Source organism: Hippopotamus amphibius, chromosome 3 (assembly GCF_030028045.1).
Source record: "Hippopotamus amphibius kiboko isolate mHipAmp2 chromosome 3, mHipAmp2.hap2, whole genome shotgun sequence".
Taxonomy (NCBI): Eukaryota; Metazoa; Chordata; class Mammalia; order Artiodactyla; family Hippopotamidae; genus Hippopotamus; species Hippopotamus amphibius.
This window is the reverse complement of record NC_080188.1, coordinates 125,695,815-125,710,278: the sequence shown is the minus strand read 5'-3', so window position 1 is coordinate 125,710,278 and position 14,464 is coordinate 125,695,815. Positions and strand designations below refer to the sequence as shown.

The 14,464-nt window shown below is 54.8% G+C and overlaps 2 protein-coding genes across 3 annotated transcripts; one reads left to right on the top strand and one right to left on the bottom strand.

Moving 5' to 3' along the window:
* The first annotated feature begins 684 nt into the window (after positions 1 to 684).
* Positions 685 to 1,811, top strand: GPHA2 (glycoprotein hormone subunit alpha 2). The gene is made up of 4 exons (XM_057730019.1): positions 685 to 786; positions 1,150 to 1,252; positions 1,413 to 1,597; positions 1,710 to 1,811. The coding sequence occupies exons 1-4, from the start codon at positions 685 to 687 to the stop codon at positions 1,809 to 1,811; spliced, it is 492 nt and encodes a 163-aa protein (XP_057586002.1).
* Positions 1,812 to 2,021: 210 nt separating this feature from the next.
* PPP2R5B (protein phosphatase 2 regulatory subunit B'beta) lies at positions 2,022 to 10,725 on the bottom strand. Of its 2 annotated transcripts, none has more exons than XM_057728582.1 (14): positions 10,061 to 10,725; positions 9,164 to 9,628; positions 8,197 to 8,393; positions 7,490 to 7,591; positions 7,238 to 7,330; positions 6,982 to 7,112; positions 5,749 to 5,808; positions 5,540 to 5,648; positions 4,940 to 4,993; positions 4,818 to 4,868; positions 4,574 to 4,693; positions 3,578 to 3,705; positions 3,210 to 3,311; positions 2,022 to 2,802 (listed from the first exon to the last, which is right to left on the bottom strand). In XM_057728582.1, the coding sequence occupies exons 2-14, from the start codon at positions 9,360 to 9,362 to the stop codon at positions 2,655 to 2,657; spliced, it is 1,494 nt and encodes a 497-aa protein (XP_057584565.1). In that variant the 5' UTR covers positions 9,363 to 9,628; positions 10,061 to 10,725; the 3' UTR covers positions 2,022 to 2,654. The 2 variants fall into 2 exon arrangements, with proteins under 2 accessions (XP_057584565.1, XP_057584566.1); XM_057728583.1 differs by having other exon boundaries at positions 9,164 to 9,622.
* Positions 10,726 to 14,464: the final 3,739 nt, after the last annotated feature.

Here is a 14,464-nt window from a genome sequence, read left to right as displayed (position 1 = left end):
CTTCACCTGTAAAATCAGAGCCAGGGCTGGACTAAATGATAAGATTTGCTGGGGTTGATAGCTTCAGGCACTTCCAGGAGTCAGGTCCCTGTTCTCCAGGGACTAAGGGGAGCCCCACTCTGTAGCTGACCCCAAAAATGAGAAGTCATCCACTTGACAGTGAAATCGAAGCTCTGAAATGGACTTAGAACCGCCCCCCCCTACTCCTCACCCGCCCACTCTCCCCTAGCTCTGCCACCAAGCACATCTCAGGAGACCCCCACTGATATCATTTCCATTGTCCATAAGAATCTCCTCTCCACCCTTTCCTTTGCAGTGGATAAAAGAGACTGACAGGGCTGAGTGTAATAGTTTTAAGGTTGGGCTGGCAAGGCCCTAAACAGAAGTGTCCTGCCCAAGGCCACATAGCAAAGAAGAGAACCCAGGTGGCCACAACTCAGCCCAGTCAGAGCCCTCTCTCCCCAACTGCACACACGCTGCCCATTCCACCAGCTCCTGGGCTTTTCTCTACACCTCACTTCCCCAGCCCTGGGCCACAGGCAGCTTTTGGACACAAGGGAAGCAGAAATTGCCCTCTGAGGACCACACCTCAGAGAAAAGCAGGATCTCCCAGGTGGTTTGGCTTCAGGCTTCAGGCAGAGAGGCAAGCCTGAAAGCTGATCTCCAAGAAGGCGTGGCTCCAGAATGATGGCGAATAAAAACCCGGAGAGCCAGCTCTGTGTGGAGACCAGCAGGAGGCAAGAGGAGCAACTCAACAAGCCACTCAGCTCCTGGATCTTGGAAGTGGTGAGCTCACCGAGGCAGGAAGAGCCCTGGGAGGGCCTGGGGACTGCAGATAAGGGTCCTGGAGGCCAAGATGGGGCAGATGGAGGGAGGCAGAGGTTCGTGCTCCAGATGATGGAGGAAATTCTGGAGGAGAATCACTGAGGTGGGCTGACACACAAGTCACACTGAGGCAGCTGCCCACACCCACACCTATCTGGAGAGACACAAGCAGACATGCACATCCACCCTCACAGGCATGCCTCACCCCAGTCAGACAGACCAACCTAGCCCTGGCTCATTTACCTGGAGGCATGCAGTGTTAAAAGAACTCCCCCTCTACCTGCACACCCATCTAGAGACATCTATCTACCCACTGTGTTTCAGATGCCCATGGCGTCCCCCCAAACCCTGCTCCTCTGCCTGCTGGTCCTGGTGGTCATTGACGGCCAGGGTCGACAGGCAGCCATCCCAGGCTGCCACTTGCACCGTAAGTAACCCTGGGAGCAGAGAGCTGGGTGGGAGCAAAGAGCTGATGGATTGGACCAAGGGGCAGGCAGCACCTTTGAGGGACCCAGTGAAGCTTTGACAACAGGAGCTGGGTGAGCCTTTGCCAAGGCACCATCTATTGCTCATCTGTCTCCTTCTAGCCTTCAACGTGACAGTGCGAAGTGACCGCCAAGGCACCTGCCAGGGCTCCCACGTGGCACACGCCTGTGTGGGCTACTGCGAGTCCAGCGCCTTCCCTTCCCGTTACTCTGTGCTGGTGGCCAGTGGCTATCAACATAACATCACCTCTGTCTCTCAGTGCTGCACCATCAGCAGCCTGAGGAAGGTGAGGGGGCCCAGTTTGGTGGGGGCTTGTTGGGGGTAGGAGAGACAGAGGAGATGGGGATCTAAGATGGCCTGAGGAAGGGGACTGGAACAGACACCCACCTCTCCCACAGGTGAAGGTGCAGCTGCATTGTGGGGGGGACCGAAGGGAGGAGCTGGAGATCTTCACAGCCAGGGCCTGCCAGTGTGACATGTGTCGCCTCTCGCGCTACTAGCCCATCCTTCCCCCCACACCCTCCCCTTGGTCAGAGGGTTTAAAGTTGGAGTATATCCTATATATCCTGAACCTCAGTGAGGACAACAGCGCCAGCCCTCTGAGAAAGAGGGGTTTCTGCGTCTTGCTCACCTCTGCCTGGCTTCCTAACCAGTCCTTCAGCATTTCACCTCCCTCTTTGGCCCTACCCCTAAATAAAGCAAGCAGATGATGAGTTTCTCTCTTTATTAAATCTACCCCCAGCCAGGGAAAGGGGAACAGACCATGGTTACTGTGACCACCCCCCCTTGCCCCAGGACATAGGGAATCTTCTGCCTGTGCCCTCACCCCTCCCCCTGCCCAATAAATAAAAAGAGGACAAGGATATACAGGGCAAGGGAGAGGAAGGAAGGAGGGTGCCCCAGGCGCAGGATAATGTCTGTGTTGCAGGTGAGCTGGGGGAGAATAAATAGACCATGGATCCCATGGTGGGGTGAGGAAGGACCTTGCGCTGGCACAAGGTGGGGCAGGTGAGGGGACGAGTCCCCTTGCCCTAGGCTGGGAGCAGGGTGGGAGCCTGCCTGCAGTCTGGAGCCCAGCTTTGTGGGGCAGAGGCAGATCCCCGATGGCAGCTTCCTGGTCAAGCTTGCCCTGGCCAAGTCCTGCCAGGAGGGCCTGAGAGTTCTGTTGCCAGGACCACCATCTCTCCTCCTCTCCCCCCAGTAGAAACTGGGCCAGGCAGGGAGTCCTCCGAGCCCCCTCTGGCAAGGCCAGGAGTAGGTGTGTATCTCTCTGGGCCCCTGGGCAGGAGGGAGGATGGAGGGACTGATAGCTCTGGGTTTAGCTCCTCCCCTTCTGGGGATCTTTAGCTCTGACCTCCACTGGTGGCCACCTGGGGTGTAAGCCGCTGGAGCGGGGCCTCTTTGGCCCCCTGGGTCCCCTGTAACCGGCGTAGCCGTAGCTCCTCCAGGCCTTGCCACAGCTCTTGACGTTCCCGGGCCTTCTGCTGCTCCCTGGGTAGAGAGGGTGAGGCAGTTCCCCTACCTGGGGCCCCATCTGCAATCCAGCCTCCCTCACCACCACCCCACCTGCAAAGAGACTCCACTTAGGGGAGAAAGCACTAAGGAGAGACTGGTTCCAGCCTGTGGTCACAGAGCAGATGGATCAGCCTGGCCCTGAGAGGCCCCAGCCGAAGGACAGGAAGCTCCACACCTGGAAGAGCACCTGGGAGGATAACTGGAGGATGCAGGGGATAACTGGGCATGGAGGGCCCAGCACTTGGCAAGAACATAGGGAGAGACTTTAAACATCTGATCAGATGGGATGTGGGTTGTCCTCTTAGGTTCCTTCCAACCATTAGGAACTGGTTCCTTTCTGCTTTTCTTCCCTCTCCCTCCATGTCCAGCCTCCCAGCACTCACTGCTGCTTTTCCAGCTTGTAGGAGGCTGTGAGCTCATCAAACAGCTTCCCATTCATCTCCATGAAGGTCTTGAGCACATTGTAGATCAGAGACACAATGGTTCTTGGCAGGGTCAAGGGAGGGGTGAGAGATGAGAGCAATTTCAGTTGGGTCCCACCCCCCTCTCCAGCACTCTGCCTATCCCTGTGTCCCAAACACAGCGTGGAGCCCTGATCACCACAAGCACTGCCCTCTGCCTGCCCCTTTCACCACCCCTCCACCATCTTTGGATGCCTCCCCTGATCCTCTCCAGCTAGGAGTAACCCCAGTTCTGGACTGGCCAGCCCTGCCCCAGCTTCTGTGGGATAGGTCAAGGTCTGGGCACTCACTGATTCCAGTGCTCCTTGGAGACTTGGTAGAGGGTCCCAAACACAGCAGGCAGCACAGTGTGGCAGTTGTCCTCAATGAGGCTCAGGATATACTCATTGTTCCAGAAATACAGAGCCCGCTCTGCAACCTAGGGCAGCAAGATGGCAGAGTAAGTGCTTGGCAGTGGCTTCTCTGCATGTGGAAGGCCTGGTATCCATCCCCAACCCAAAACCCAGGGCGCCCTACCCTCCACACACCCACCTTCAGGGCTCATCTGACCCACTGGTGAGGTGAAAAGAACACTGGATTAGGAGTCCAACGCTCAGAGGTGAATCCTGGCTCCACTACACACTGGCCACATGACTTTGGGCCAGGCATTTAACCCTTCAGCCTCAGTTTTCAAATATGTAAAGTGGGACTAATAATAGCTACCTCCATATGGCTGTTGTAAGAATCAAATGAAGTATTTAGTAAACTGAAGTGCCAGAGACACTGTGAGGAAAAACTGACAACCACCAGGTTATGGCTCATAAAAATGAAAGTCTGCACACACAGGTAGGAGAACACCAGTTACAGCCAGACTGGAATGTGTGGGGAAGCCTCGCTGGGCTCTGAAGTGGGGCTAATGAAATCTAAGGCCACCAAGAAAGGGGAAAAGTGATGACAAACATCCGTCCCATTAATGGACATTTGCTAGGTGTCCATTTCCGTTTATGAAGTGTGTTTAAGCTACCATCTCTTCAGTTCTCATTACCACCCTGTTGGCCCATTCTACAGATAAGGAAGCTTAATCCAACTCAGAGTGGTGAAGTGATTTGCTCAAGGCTCCTCAGCCAGTGGGAGGCGGATCCGGGGCTTGCCCCTACATCTCTGGACCCTAAGTCCAGCATCTCCCCATTATTAGACCCAGGAAGGTCCAGAGGAGAAACTGAGGGCAGAGGAAGCTGTATTAAGTCAACTTGCCAACCTTACCAGTCCATACCCTGGCTCTCACCCCACCCATCCCCACCCCATACCTGGAAATGGGGGCTGGACACACAGCGAGCCACCTGCTTGAAGAGGGGCTCCTGGATCTTCACAAACTGGGAGGGCTCAATGACATCCAGAATCTCTTCCATCTCCCCCAGAAACATCACCTGGGGTGGGGGTAGGGACACAGGGAGAAGCAGTTCCTATCTCCCCCAACACACACCTGACTGCCCTCTAGAAGCTGAGCCCACCCAACCTCCCTGTGGTGGACATCAAAGCCCTTCTTCATACCTCTTTCTGCGTACAGGTTTTGGGCCAGTATTTGAGCAGCCCCCGGATCACCTGTGGGATTGAGGCAGAAAGGAGTCAGACCTTCAGGGGTGGGGCTTCCCTCTCCCCCCAGGGGTACTCACATGCTCAGTCAAGGTGGCATCCTTCTCCAGGAACTGTACCACACAGTACGCCAGCTGCAGGGGGACGGGGGTGGGGGAGGGGAGAGTAGGCAGAGAAAGGACGGGTCAGGAGGGGACCAGGACAGGATGCCAGACATTTGCTCATTTACTGTCTATTCTGTCATTTGCGAAGCAGTTACTGACCACCTAGGATGCACCAGGCACTGTGCTTGGTGTGCGGGGACACAACAGTGACCTCACAATAAGGACCTCGGCCAACTCGTCCTTATAAATTTCACAAAAGGGTCCATAATCAGAATCTGTATTATGATCTATGGGAATAGAGAAGGAGGAGAGCTTAATCCTGCCCAGGTAGGTCGAGAGGGAGGGGGCTGGGAAGTCTTCAGAGAGCTGATGCCTGAGATTGGCCTTAACGGGTTATGGGGATTCCCTAAGGTGGACGGAACAGAATTAGTCAAGAAAAAGCTGAGAGAGGATCCCATGAGTCCACGCTTTAGTGTGGCTGAAGTCAGAGTGTCAGGGTCAGCCCTGCAGGCCCAGGTGGCTGCCCTGACTCTGTCAGGATCTCTCTACTGTGGCAGGGCTGGGCCTGGGCCTTACCTGGGCATGAAAGACAGATAGTGACTTGACAGAGTGCAGGGGAATCAGGACTCGAACCAGGAACTGCTTGTGTTCAGTCTTCAGGGGCAGTGCAAAGCCATTGATGATGCTGAGGAGGGGGCAGAAGAGATGAGGAGGGTTGGGATGACTGGGCCTCAGTCCCTCCTCCCAGAATCCTGATGCTCCAGCTGAGGCCCAGAGAGAGTCACCTTCCTAAGATCTCCAGCAGCTCAGCCACGCCATTGAAGTGCTCGAGTTCATAGATGAACCTTTGAGAGGAAGAGAAGGATGCAGAAGGGCTCAAGGCAATTGGAGCAGGCCCAGTCCTCCTCTCAGCCATCCTGCCTGCCCACCCCCACCCTGCACATCAGTCCAGCTCTCTCCCAACCCAGAGGCTGTGCTGCCTTCCCAAAACCCCAAACCAGGCCCCACTGAGATCCATACCCACTTCTGTATCACCTTTCTCAGCCCAGCCACCAGTGCCCCTCTGGGTCCCAGCTCAAACCTCTCTTCTGTGAAGCATTCCAACTCTCTTCCTCCCCCAGACCCTGACCCTCATTACCTGGTCCCCATCACAGGCACCTAGCTTGAGTCCTTCGCTCTTCATACCAATCAACCAAAAGAATGACAAACACTTAGAGTGTCTATTCTGTGTTACGTACTTCTCAAAATTATCCCAGGAGGTAGAGCTTATTAGATCCATTATATAGATGACAAAATCAAGGTTCAGCAGATCAACGAAACTCGTCCCAAAGTTAATAAGCAGGGGATCTAATACACTGAGCTCCTGGAGGACAGGGATCATGCCTCACCTATTTTGTAAGCTAATAACGATAAGAGCTAATGTTTCAGAGTTCCGGCCTTTGTCCAGGAGCTATACTGAGTGCTCTGAAGGCATTGCCTCATTTCATCCTGATGACTGTCTTCTGTGTGTTAGTTTAGCTATCATTCCCATTCTAGACATGAGGAAACTAGGAGAGAGCTTAAATAATTTGCCCAAATATTTGAACCAAACTCAAACATAGGCCATCTAGCTCAAGAGCCAGTTTCAACTACAAGGTGATATGAGTCTCTGATGCCCAGTAGGCATTGGTGCTCCATACATATTTGCAGAAAAGAATCTCTTTCTTTAGGTCCTTATGGACTGGTATGACAAGGATCAAAAGATTTAGATCCTAGGTGCCCTGAGCTGACCTGGTCCCTGCAAACGACTTCATCTCTCAGCCTCTATTTCCTCATCCGTAAAATGGAAATAAATACCCTTTCTCTACTGATCTCACAGGATGTGTATAAGCAATATTATGTAATATGTTGCCAAGGAAAAACTCAGTAAACCATGGTTCCACAGGGTCCCCCAGATCGGAAGCCTTTGCCTCCGTCTTCTCCCCACAGCTTTCTCCCTCCCTCCCCAGGTCTCAGCTGGGCAGGCAGCAGGCACCCACCGGAGGAAGATATGGCTGCACTGTTTGCGGATGTAGGCCCGGAGCCCCAGGAATTTGCCATAGACCCGGTGCAAGATGGTCTTGAGGTACTCACGCTCCCGCGGGTCCTCGCTGTCAAATAGCTCCAGGAGCTGTGGGACCCCGGATCAGGGGTTAGGAAAGAGGCCAAGCCAGGTTGCTTCTGTCCCATCCCCATGCCCCTCAGAGAACCTGCCCTTGCTCCATGACACCACCCGGCCTGGGCTCCCCACGTCACCATCAGGACAAACTTTTGATCCACATATCTCTTGGCCACGGAGGGCTGGAAGTCTGGGCTCTCCAAGAAACGCAGGAAAAACTCATATACCAGCTGGAGAAGGGGACAGATGAAAAGGTGAGTTCAGGAACAGCCTCCCCCTCATCCTGCCCTGTGGCCCTCATCCAACAGTCCAGAACCTAAGAAGACCCCCTACCCTCTCCTCGGATCTCTTCTGAAACTCAGATCCCCTGTCTTCCCCAGCCCGCATACCTGAAGGTGCGGCCACGAAGGCTCAAGGTTGGGCTCATCCTCTTCAGGGTCGAATTCAGGGTTCTCACTGGGCGGCAGCGTCCGGAAGATATTCACTGAGATCTGAGAGGGCAGAGTCAGGGTTCTTTAAGGAAGAACCCTCCAAGGCAGAAATGAGGACATCCCTCATCCACAGTTTAATGAGCTTGAACACCTGCCTCAGCAAGCAACTCACTGCTTGGCAGTCATCACCTGAACATCTAGTTCACGGAAGACCTGAGCCAGGGCTTGGGGACCCAGAGTGAATGAAACCCATCCCTGTCCTCGATCAGGCGCAGTCCAGCAGGGAAGACAAGATGGAAAGCAATAAGTTATACGGACATTCTAAGCAGCAAACGGGAGATTTCTAGCTTGGGCATTAAGAAAGGCTTCATGGAAGAGGCAGCACCCGAGCCAGCCCACGGCGATAAGGAACGTGGGGGGAGTCCACGCCAGGCCTCAGGAGAGTATAAGCAAAAGTGCAGGGTGGAACAATCCCAGGAGGCACTGAGTGACCTACACTGGCTGGGTGCTGGGCAGCAGTGGGGCTAGGATGGGGGTCGGGTGGGGGGAGGAAGATGTGGGCTGAAGAGTATGGGTTTATTCTCTGCACAGGGGCTCCGCAGGCAGGCAGTAGGGTTCCCATGCGCACCAAGCCCTCTCCCAGAGGCCAGGTGCCAGGTGCTCACCATGCGGATGATGTCTGGGTAGACAGGCTCGATGAGGACCCCCCGGGTGCTCCCCACACACTCCACCAGCTCATTGAGCGCCGCCCGCTTCACTTCCTTCCCCTTCAGGTCGGCCACACAGTCCAAGAAGTCAAACATCACCCCACACTGGGCCAGCTTCCGGCTCAGCAGCTCATGCAGCTCAGAGGCTGGCACATCTGGAGAGGAACGAGGGGACTGAGCTTGGGCCCCAGCAGCCACAGCGCTGGGCAGGGGCGGGCTCTCCTAATCCCTGGGGCAGGTTCCCCTGCCCCCAGACCCCATGCTTTTGTGCCATCTCCCATTCCTTGCAGAGAGCAAACAAATTCTGCCCCATGCTCCATTCTTGTGAAGTAAAGGAGCTTCATCTCTTCATCCTAACCTAAGCTCAGAGACCATGATGGCCTGATGTGAAAGTATGGTAACAGATCCAGGATGCCTGGGCTTTCCACAGGTGCCCCAAACAGCCACTGCCCACCACTCATAGGTGGTGGCACTCTGTTCTAAGAGCCAGAAGTGGAGAGAAGAGCCAGGACCGAGGATCTCTAGGGTGCCCTCTGCCTCAGCCAGTTGGGCCCTGTAGCCCAGAGATTGGGGGACTATAGGGGGACCGCAGGGAGCCATGCTAAGCACCGTCCCCAGGACCCTGGCAGCAGCCGGGCTGCTAGTGGCCTCCTGGAACCCAGACGGGAGGCCCCACCCTTGGCCCTGGTCTGCCCCCCAGGGTGGCACCACCTCCAGATGCCCCACCTCCAAGGATGACAGGCCAGTCAGGCCATGCGTCAGCAGAGAGGGCTGGGGGGCGGGGGTCAGCTCAGGTGGTGGAGTCCCTCGCTTGGAAGGGCCATTCAGACTCCATCTGATCGCAGCTGCCAGCTGCTTCTCACTACCCCACCCCCAAGCCTCACTTGCTACTCCAGGACTCAGGTATGCCAGCAGCCGGGCTCACCTTTGAGCAGGGGCAGTGGAGTGAGTTCTTGCTGGTTGCTCTGATAGCGGAACTGAGAGGAGCTGTGGGACCGCCGGGGCCGGGCCCTGCGGAGGGAACGGCGGGAGAAGCCGTCCACCTTGTCGGGTGGGGGCACAGGGGACAGCCCCGGGGAAGAGGGGCTGGTGGGGGTGCTCGCAGGGGGCAGCTTCGTCTCCATGGTGATCAGGTGGTGGGTCAAGCCTTCAGAGCCCCTGAGGTTGCCTCTGGGCCTGCAGGACGCTGAGTGAGGCTGGGCTGACTAACTTGGGCCCATCCTGTGCAGTGGAGGGGGGGGGGCACAGCCACAGTCCTGGCCCCCCCACCCCCCAGGGCCTTCGGCAACTGCCTGGTCCTGGGGGGCAAGCGCGATAGAGAAGAGGATGGCTCAGGTTTCACGTCCTTCCTGAGGGTCCGAAGAGTCCAGTTAGGGTTCCCACCCTGGCTCTTTTGAAAAAGTCAGGGCAGAGAGGTCGGCAAAAAAGAGACAGAGAGAGTCTGTCAGTTCTTTCAGGACAGCATTTGGGGTAGCTGCTAAGTCCTTCCCTCCTACCCTGGCACAGACCCTAAATAAAGGTGCAGCTCTCTGCCACAGGAGACACGGCGCTCCCTTCTCCCAGACTAAAGGCCCCAGGCTCCAAAACAACCCCTCTGGAAATAGGGCCTCTGCCCCAAGCCAGACGCTACCATTCCTCATCCCTGCCCCTAACAGAATGGGACCCCGGTTCTGCTCCAGTAATCCGCGTCACCAGGGACTTTCCCAAGAATGGGGGCTCTATCCCCATGCCACCCCCCCTACAACCTGGCGCCCTCCCCCACCTCAGTTTCTCCTTCCTCGCTCCCAAATCGCATACTGCCCCTCGATGGGGGGACACTCACTTCTCAGATGCCCAGACTTCGGTGGCCGATCCTCCAGGGGCTGCCGGTGGGGAGGGGGGCAGCAGTTCCGGGCTCCTTCGCAGCGGTTCGGTTCGGGGCGCTGGCGCTGGGCGGCGGCGCTCCTGGGTTCTCTCTCTGGCTCCGGGGGGGCCGGAGCATGCCCCCAACTCAGCCTCGGGTCGGGGCGCGGGCGCCGGCGGGCTCTGGGCGGGCCGGGGCAGCGCGCAGACCTCTCCTCAAGTCGTGGGACCCGACCCGCGCGGCACCGCGGGAGCCCCGGCTCTGTGCGCACCGGCACCCGCCGCCCAGCTGCTCACGATGACATCAAGTCACCTCCCCCAGTCGGCCCGCACATCCCCGCGGGTTTCGGGCGCGGGGGAGGGGGGCTGCGTCAGGAAGTTCCCGCCCGGGGCAGCTGGGAGATGTAGTCCCCTCACCGATTAAAGCGGCTGCCTGACCAAAGGGGTGATCCCTGCGGGCACCCGGGGACAAGACTGAAGCAGAGTGGAACGGGGTCCAACTGGGGCTGGGCTCCTGGGTTCTGGAAGGGAGACTGTATAGGGAGAGAAGAAGACTCAGGAGCCTGCCCCTGAAAGCTGGGGGTGATGCCAGGACTCTGGCAGGAAAGAGGCCCAATCCTAAATTGGGATCAAAGATTTGGCCTGCTCCATCTGTGCCCCAGGCATTCCACCCCCAAGGGAATCCCACCCTCACTCCAGAATGGCTGGACACTTCAAAACCCTGGTAGAAACCGGCACTAGACTGGTTAATAGTCTGCAGTGAACCAGTGCCTGCTGGGAGGGGTGTGGTGCACCCAAGGCTGCTGGGAAATGCAGTCCTTCCTCAGGCCTGCAGTCCCCCTCCTGTCCCTTGCTGTCTAAGGTGACATCATGGTCTGGGTTTAAAGGGCCAGCCTAGGAGTTGCAAAGCACCAGAGCAGGGGGTGCTCCCTGGTACTGCCACCCTACCCCAGGCAAGCTAGTCTTCCTGGATGGAACTCCCAGCCCCTCTGGGACCTAAGGTGTGCTATTGGGGTCTCTTGTTCAAAACCCTGCTGCAGGGTATTCAAGGCACAGATGGACTTCCAGGAGTTTGACATTCCTGCCAAAAGTTCCCAGCTTGTAGTCCTGGGCCCCCTTCCTAGCACCCTGGACCCCAACACCTTTCATTCCCGTGGACTCCACCCCCTACACTACACTGTGAAATCTCCACCCAGAAGTTTTGCCTGAATGAACAACTGGTCCGAGGGAACATCAGGAGCGGGCAATGAAACCTGGCGATGAAGTCAGGGAGGGGACATGGGGCCCTTTTCAGACTCTTCCTCACCCTGCCTTAGGCCTTGTTGACCACTCAGCGCCCCAGTGGAACCATCCAGCCACCTTCCCTGCTGCAGAGGGAGCCTGGGTGCCCAAGAGGTGCCCACCTGCTGGAGCAGTAAAGAGCAAAGGCCACAGTTTAGCCAGGCTGAGATCCACGATGGAACCCCTTGCTCAGCAGGCCTTTTCCATCAGCTCATCTTGGTGACCTCATCTGTCAAATGGAAACCTATAATCTCCTCCTTGCCCACCTCCCAGGTTCAGGAGATGAAGACTCTCCCACACACCTGCAGAAAAAACTGGGGGAGGGCAGGCCCACCAAGCCTTCTACAACCAGGTAAGGACCCAGAGGCCCAGAGAGGAGAAGTGCTTTGCCCAAGGTTACATATCCTACCATCAAAAGCTGGGACCACGGTCCAGGCCCCCACCTCCCAGCCTAAGTCAGGAGCACACCAGCACCAGCACCCCCTACCCCCAGGTCGCCTGGGGGCTAGTGCCCTGAACTCCGAGTGTCTCCAGGCCAGGCTGGCCGTGGAGGGTTGGTGCTTTGTACAAAGGGGGTGCTCAGTTTGAGGACTGGGGCACTGTAGGGTGGAGGACAGACATAAGACTTCCTGCAAGAAATAGCCTCTGAAAAAAGAGAGAAAAAAAAAAGAAAGAAGTAGCCTCTGAACTGTGTCTCAGAATAGGTACAATTTCACATAAGGGTGGGGAGTTGAAAATTATTTTTTAAAACATCTTCATTGAGATATCATTCACATACCATAAAATTCACCCATTTTGGTGGTGTTTAATGAGCACAGAATTTGAGTTTTGCGAGATGAAAAAGTTCAGGAGATTAGTTACACAACAATGTGACTATACTTAACACTACTGAATTGTACTTTTAGAAATGGTAAATTTTATCATGTATGTTTTACCACAGTTTAGAAAAAATGCAAAATCCAGGCCCTGAGCCATGGCCAAGTCAAAGCCTCAGCCCCCGGCTACCTTCCGTGATCAATTTTATACCCAGTCGTGTGTGATTCTACTGAGTAAATTCCCAGAGGGGCTGCTTCTGGGTGGGCCATTCCTAGGGAAGGGAGAGCCTCCCCCCAGGGCCCCTGAGGCCTAGAGCACCTGGCTTGCCTGCTAAGTTCCCACCCATCTGATGTGGGGAGGACCCCAAGAAGCCCCACAAAGGCTGGCCCTCCCCCTTTTCTTTCCAGGGGAGGAACCCTGGCCCCATGCTTTTCCAGACCCCTTGAGTTCTCTGAGATCCAGTTGTCCAGTGCCCAGAGCCACTGTATTTGTTGGATTTCTGTGGAGCTCACTGTGCGTTGTTTAGGGGAGGTGGCAGGAAGGATCATTCTGTACCTCTGAGTCCTATTGACTTCTGTTGTGGCACAGACACTGCACTGTGTCCTGGCCACAGAGGGAAGCAGGCTCAGGAGTGGACTCCCAAGCACCCACTTCTGAGAGACAGATGTGGCTCCTAGTAAAATTACAATGAAAGACAAGACTTGAGTGCAGCCTCAGTGGCAGGAAGCCAACCTAGGAAGCAGCCACCCCAGATTGGAGGTCTGGATATTGGCAACCGCCCTGTGTCCCCTCCCTTTGCATGTAGTGCTCTCCATTCCCACTGCAGGGGAACGGTAGCTTGCTGCTAGACTGAACATAAGGATAACTTTAACTAGACTCCAGAATCTGCCCTTCTATCCCCACTGTCTTTGGGAGGAGAAGCGATGCTTGTTCATTCACTTGCTCCACAGGTAACTTAGGCACACAGCCTCAGTTTTCCTCTCCTGTAAAATGGGGCTATTAATAGTGCCTCCCTCATGAGCCTGTGTCGTGAAGAGCAGATGAATTCATGCACGTAAAGTGACAAGCCCAGGGTCCAGGGCATCACATGGGCTCAATTCATGCTGTCTGTTATTTTTATTATTAATTTAATAAACACTCGATGAACGCAACTCTGCCCCTGGCCTGTCACGGGGGTCAGGCTGACCTCTTGATTGATCCCACAAGCATTTTCTGAGCAGCCATGTTATTAGCCAGCCTCCTAGAATGGGGCTTTCCTAGTGTTTCCCACAATTCTCTCAGAGGCTGTTCTTCAGTTCCTTCCAGTAATGAGCTGTCCTACCTACTAACCCAACCCCAGGTTAGGGGGATAAAACAGGCTCACCAGTAAGAGCAGTGACTTGCCTGAGGCCACACAGAGCTGGGAGTGGAATCCAGATCCCTGACCCTCTGGCCAGGGTAGTTACTCTTGCTTCAAGCCAACTTTTGGTTTTAGCAGTGCTGCAGAGTCCTTCTCCCTAGTAAGGCTAAAATGGGATTATAATTATAAGTATAATTACAATTACCTGTGGGTATCTCTTAAGTCATCATGATGTAAGGGAGTGTGTATGTCCAAACCTGGAGAGCAGGAGCGGGCAAACTTTTTCTGTAAAGGGCCAGAAAATAAATATTTTAGGCTTTGCAGGCCTCTGTTTCAAGTACTCAACTCTGCTGTAGCAAGAAAGCAGCCCTAGAGAGTACTTAATCAAGTGAGCATGGCTGTCTTCTACTGAAACTTTATCTGTGGACACACTGTGAATTTCATATAATTTTCACATCGTGAAGTCATATTCTTCTTTTGATTTTTTCCAACTACTCTGGTATGTAAAAACAATTCTTAGGGGTGTTCCCTGGTGGTCCAGTGGGTAGACTCCAATCTCCCAATGCAGGGGGCTGGGGTTTAATCCCTGGTGGAGGAACTAGATCCTGCATGCCGCAACTAAGAGCCCTCATGCGACAAAAGATCCCGCATGCCACAACTAAAGATCCCGTATGCTGCAAGGAAGATACTGTGTGCCACAACTAAGACCTGGCACAGCCAAAATAAATAAATATTAAAAAAAAAAACAAAACACCATTCTTAGCTCAAGGGCTGTACAAAACAATAAAACTCTGCTCAAGGGAGTTAGAATCCATTCTTTATCGAATTTTAGGATTACAGATATTAAAAACATTATTATTATTATTACTATTATTATTATTATTGGGAGGCCTGACAAGTATAGAGAGAAGGGAACATCAGTTAATCTCCCGTCAAGCGTCATTCCAA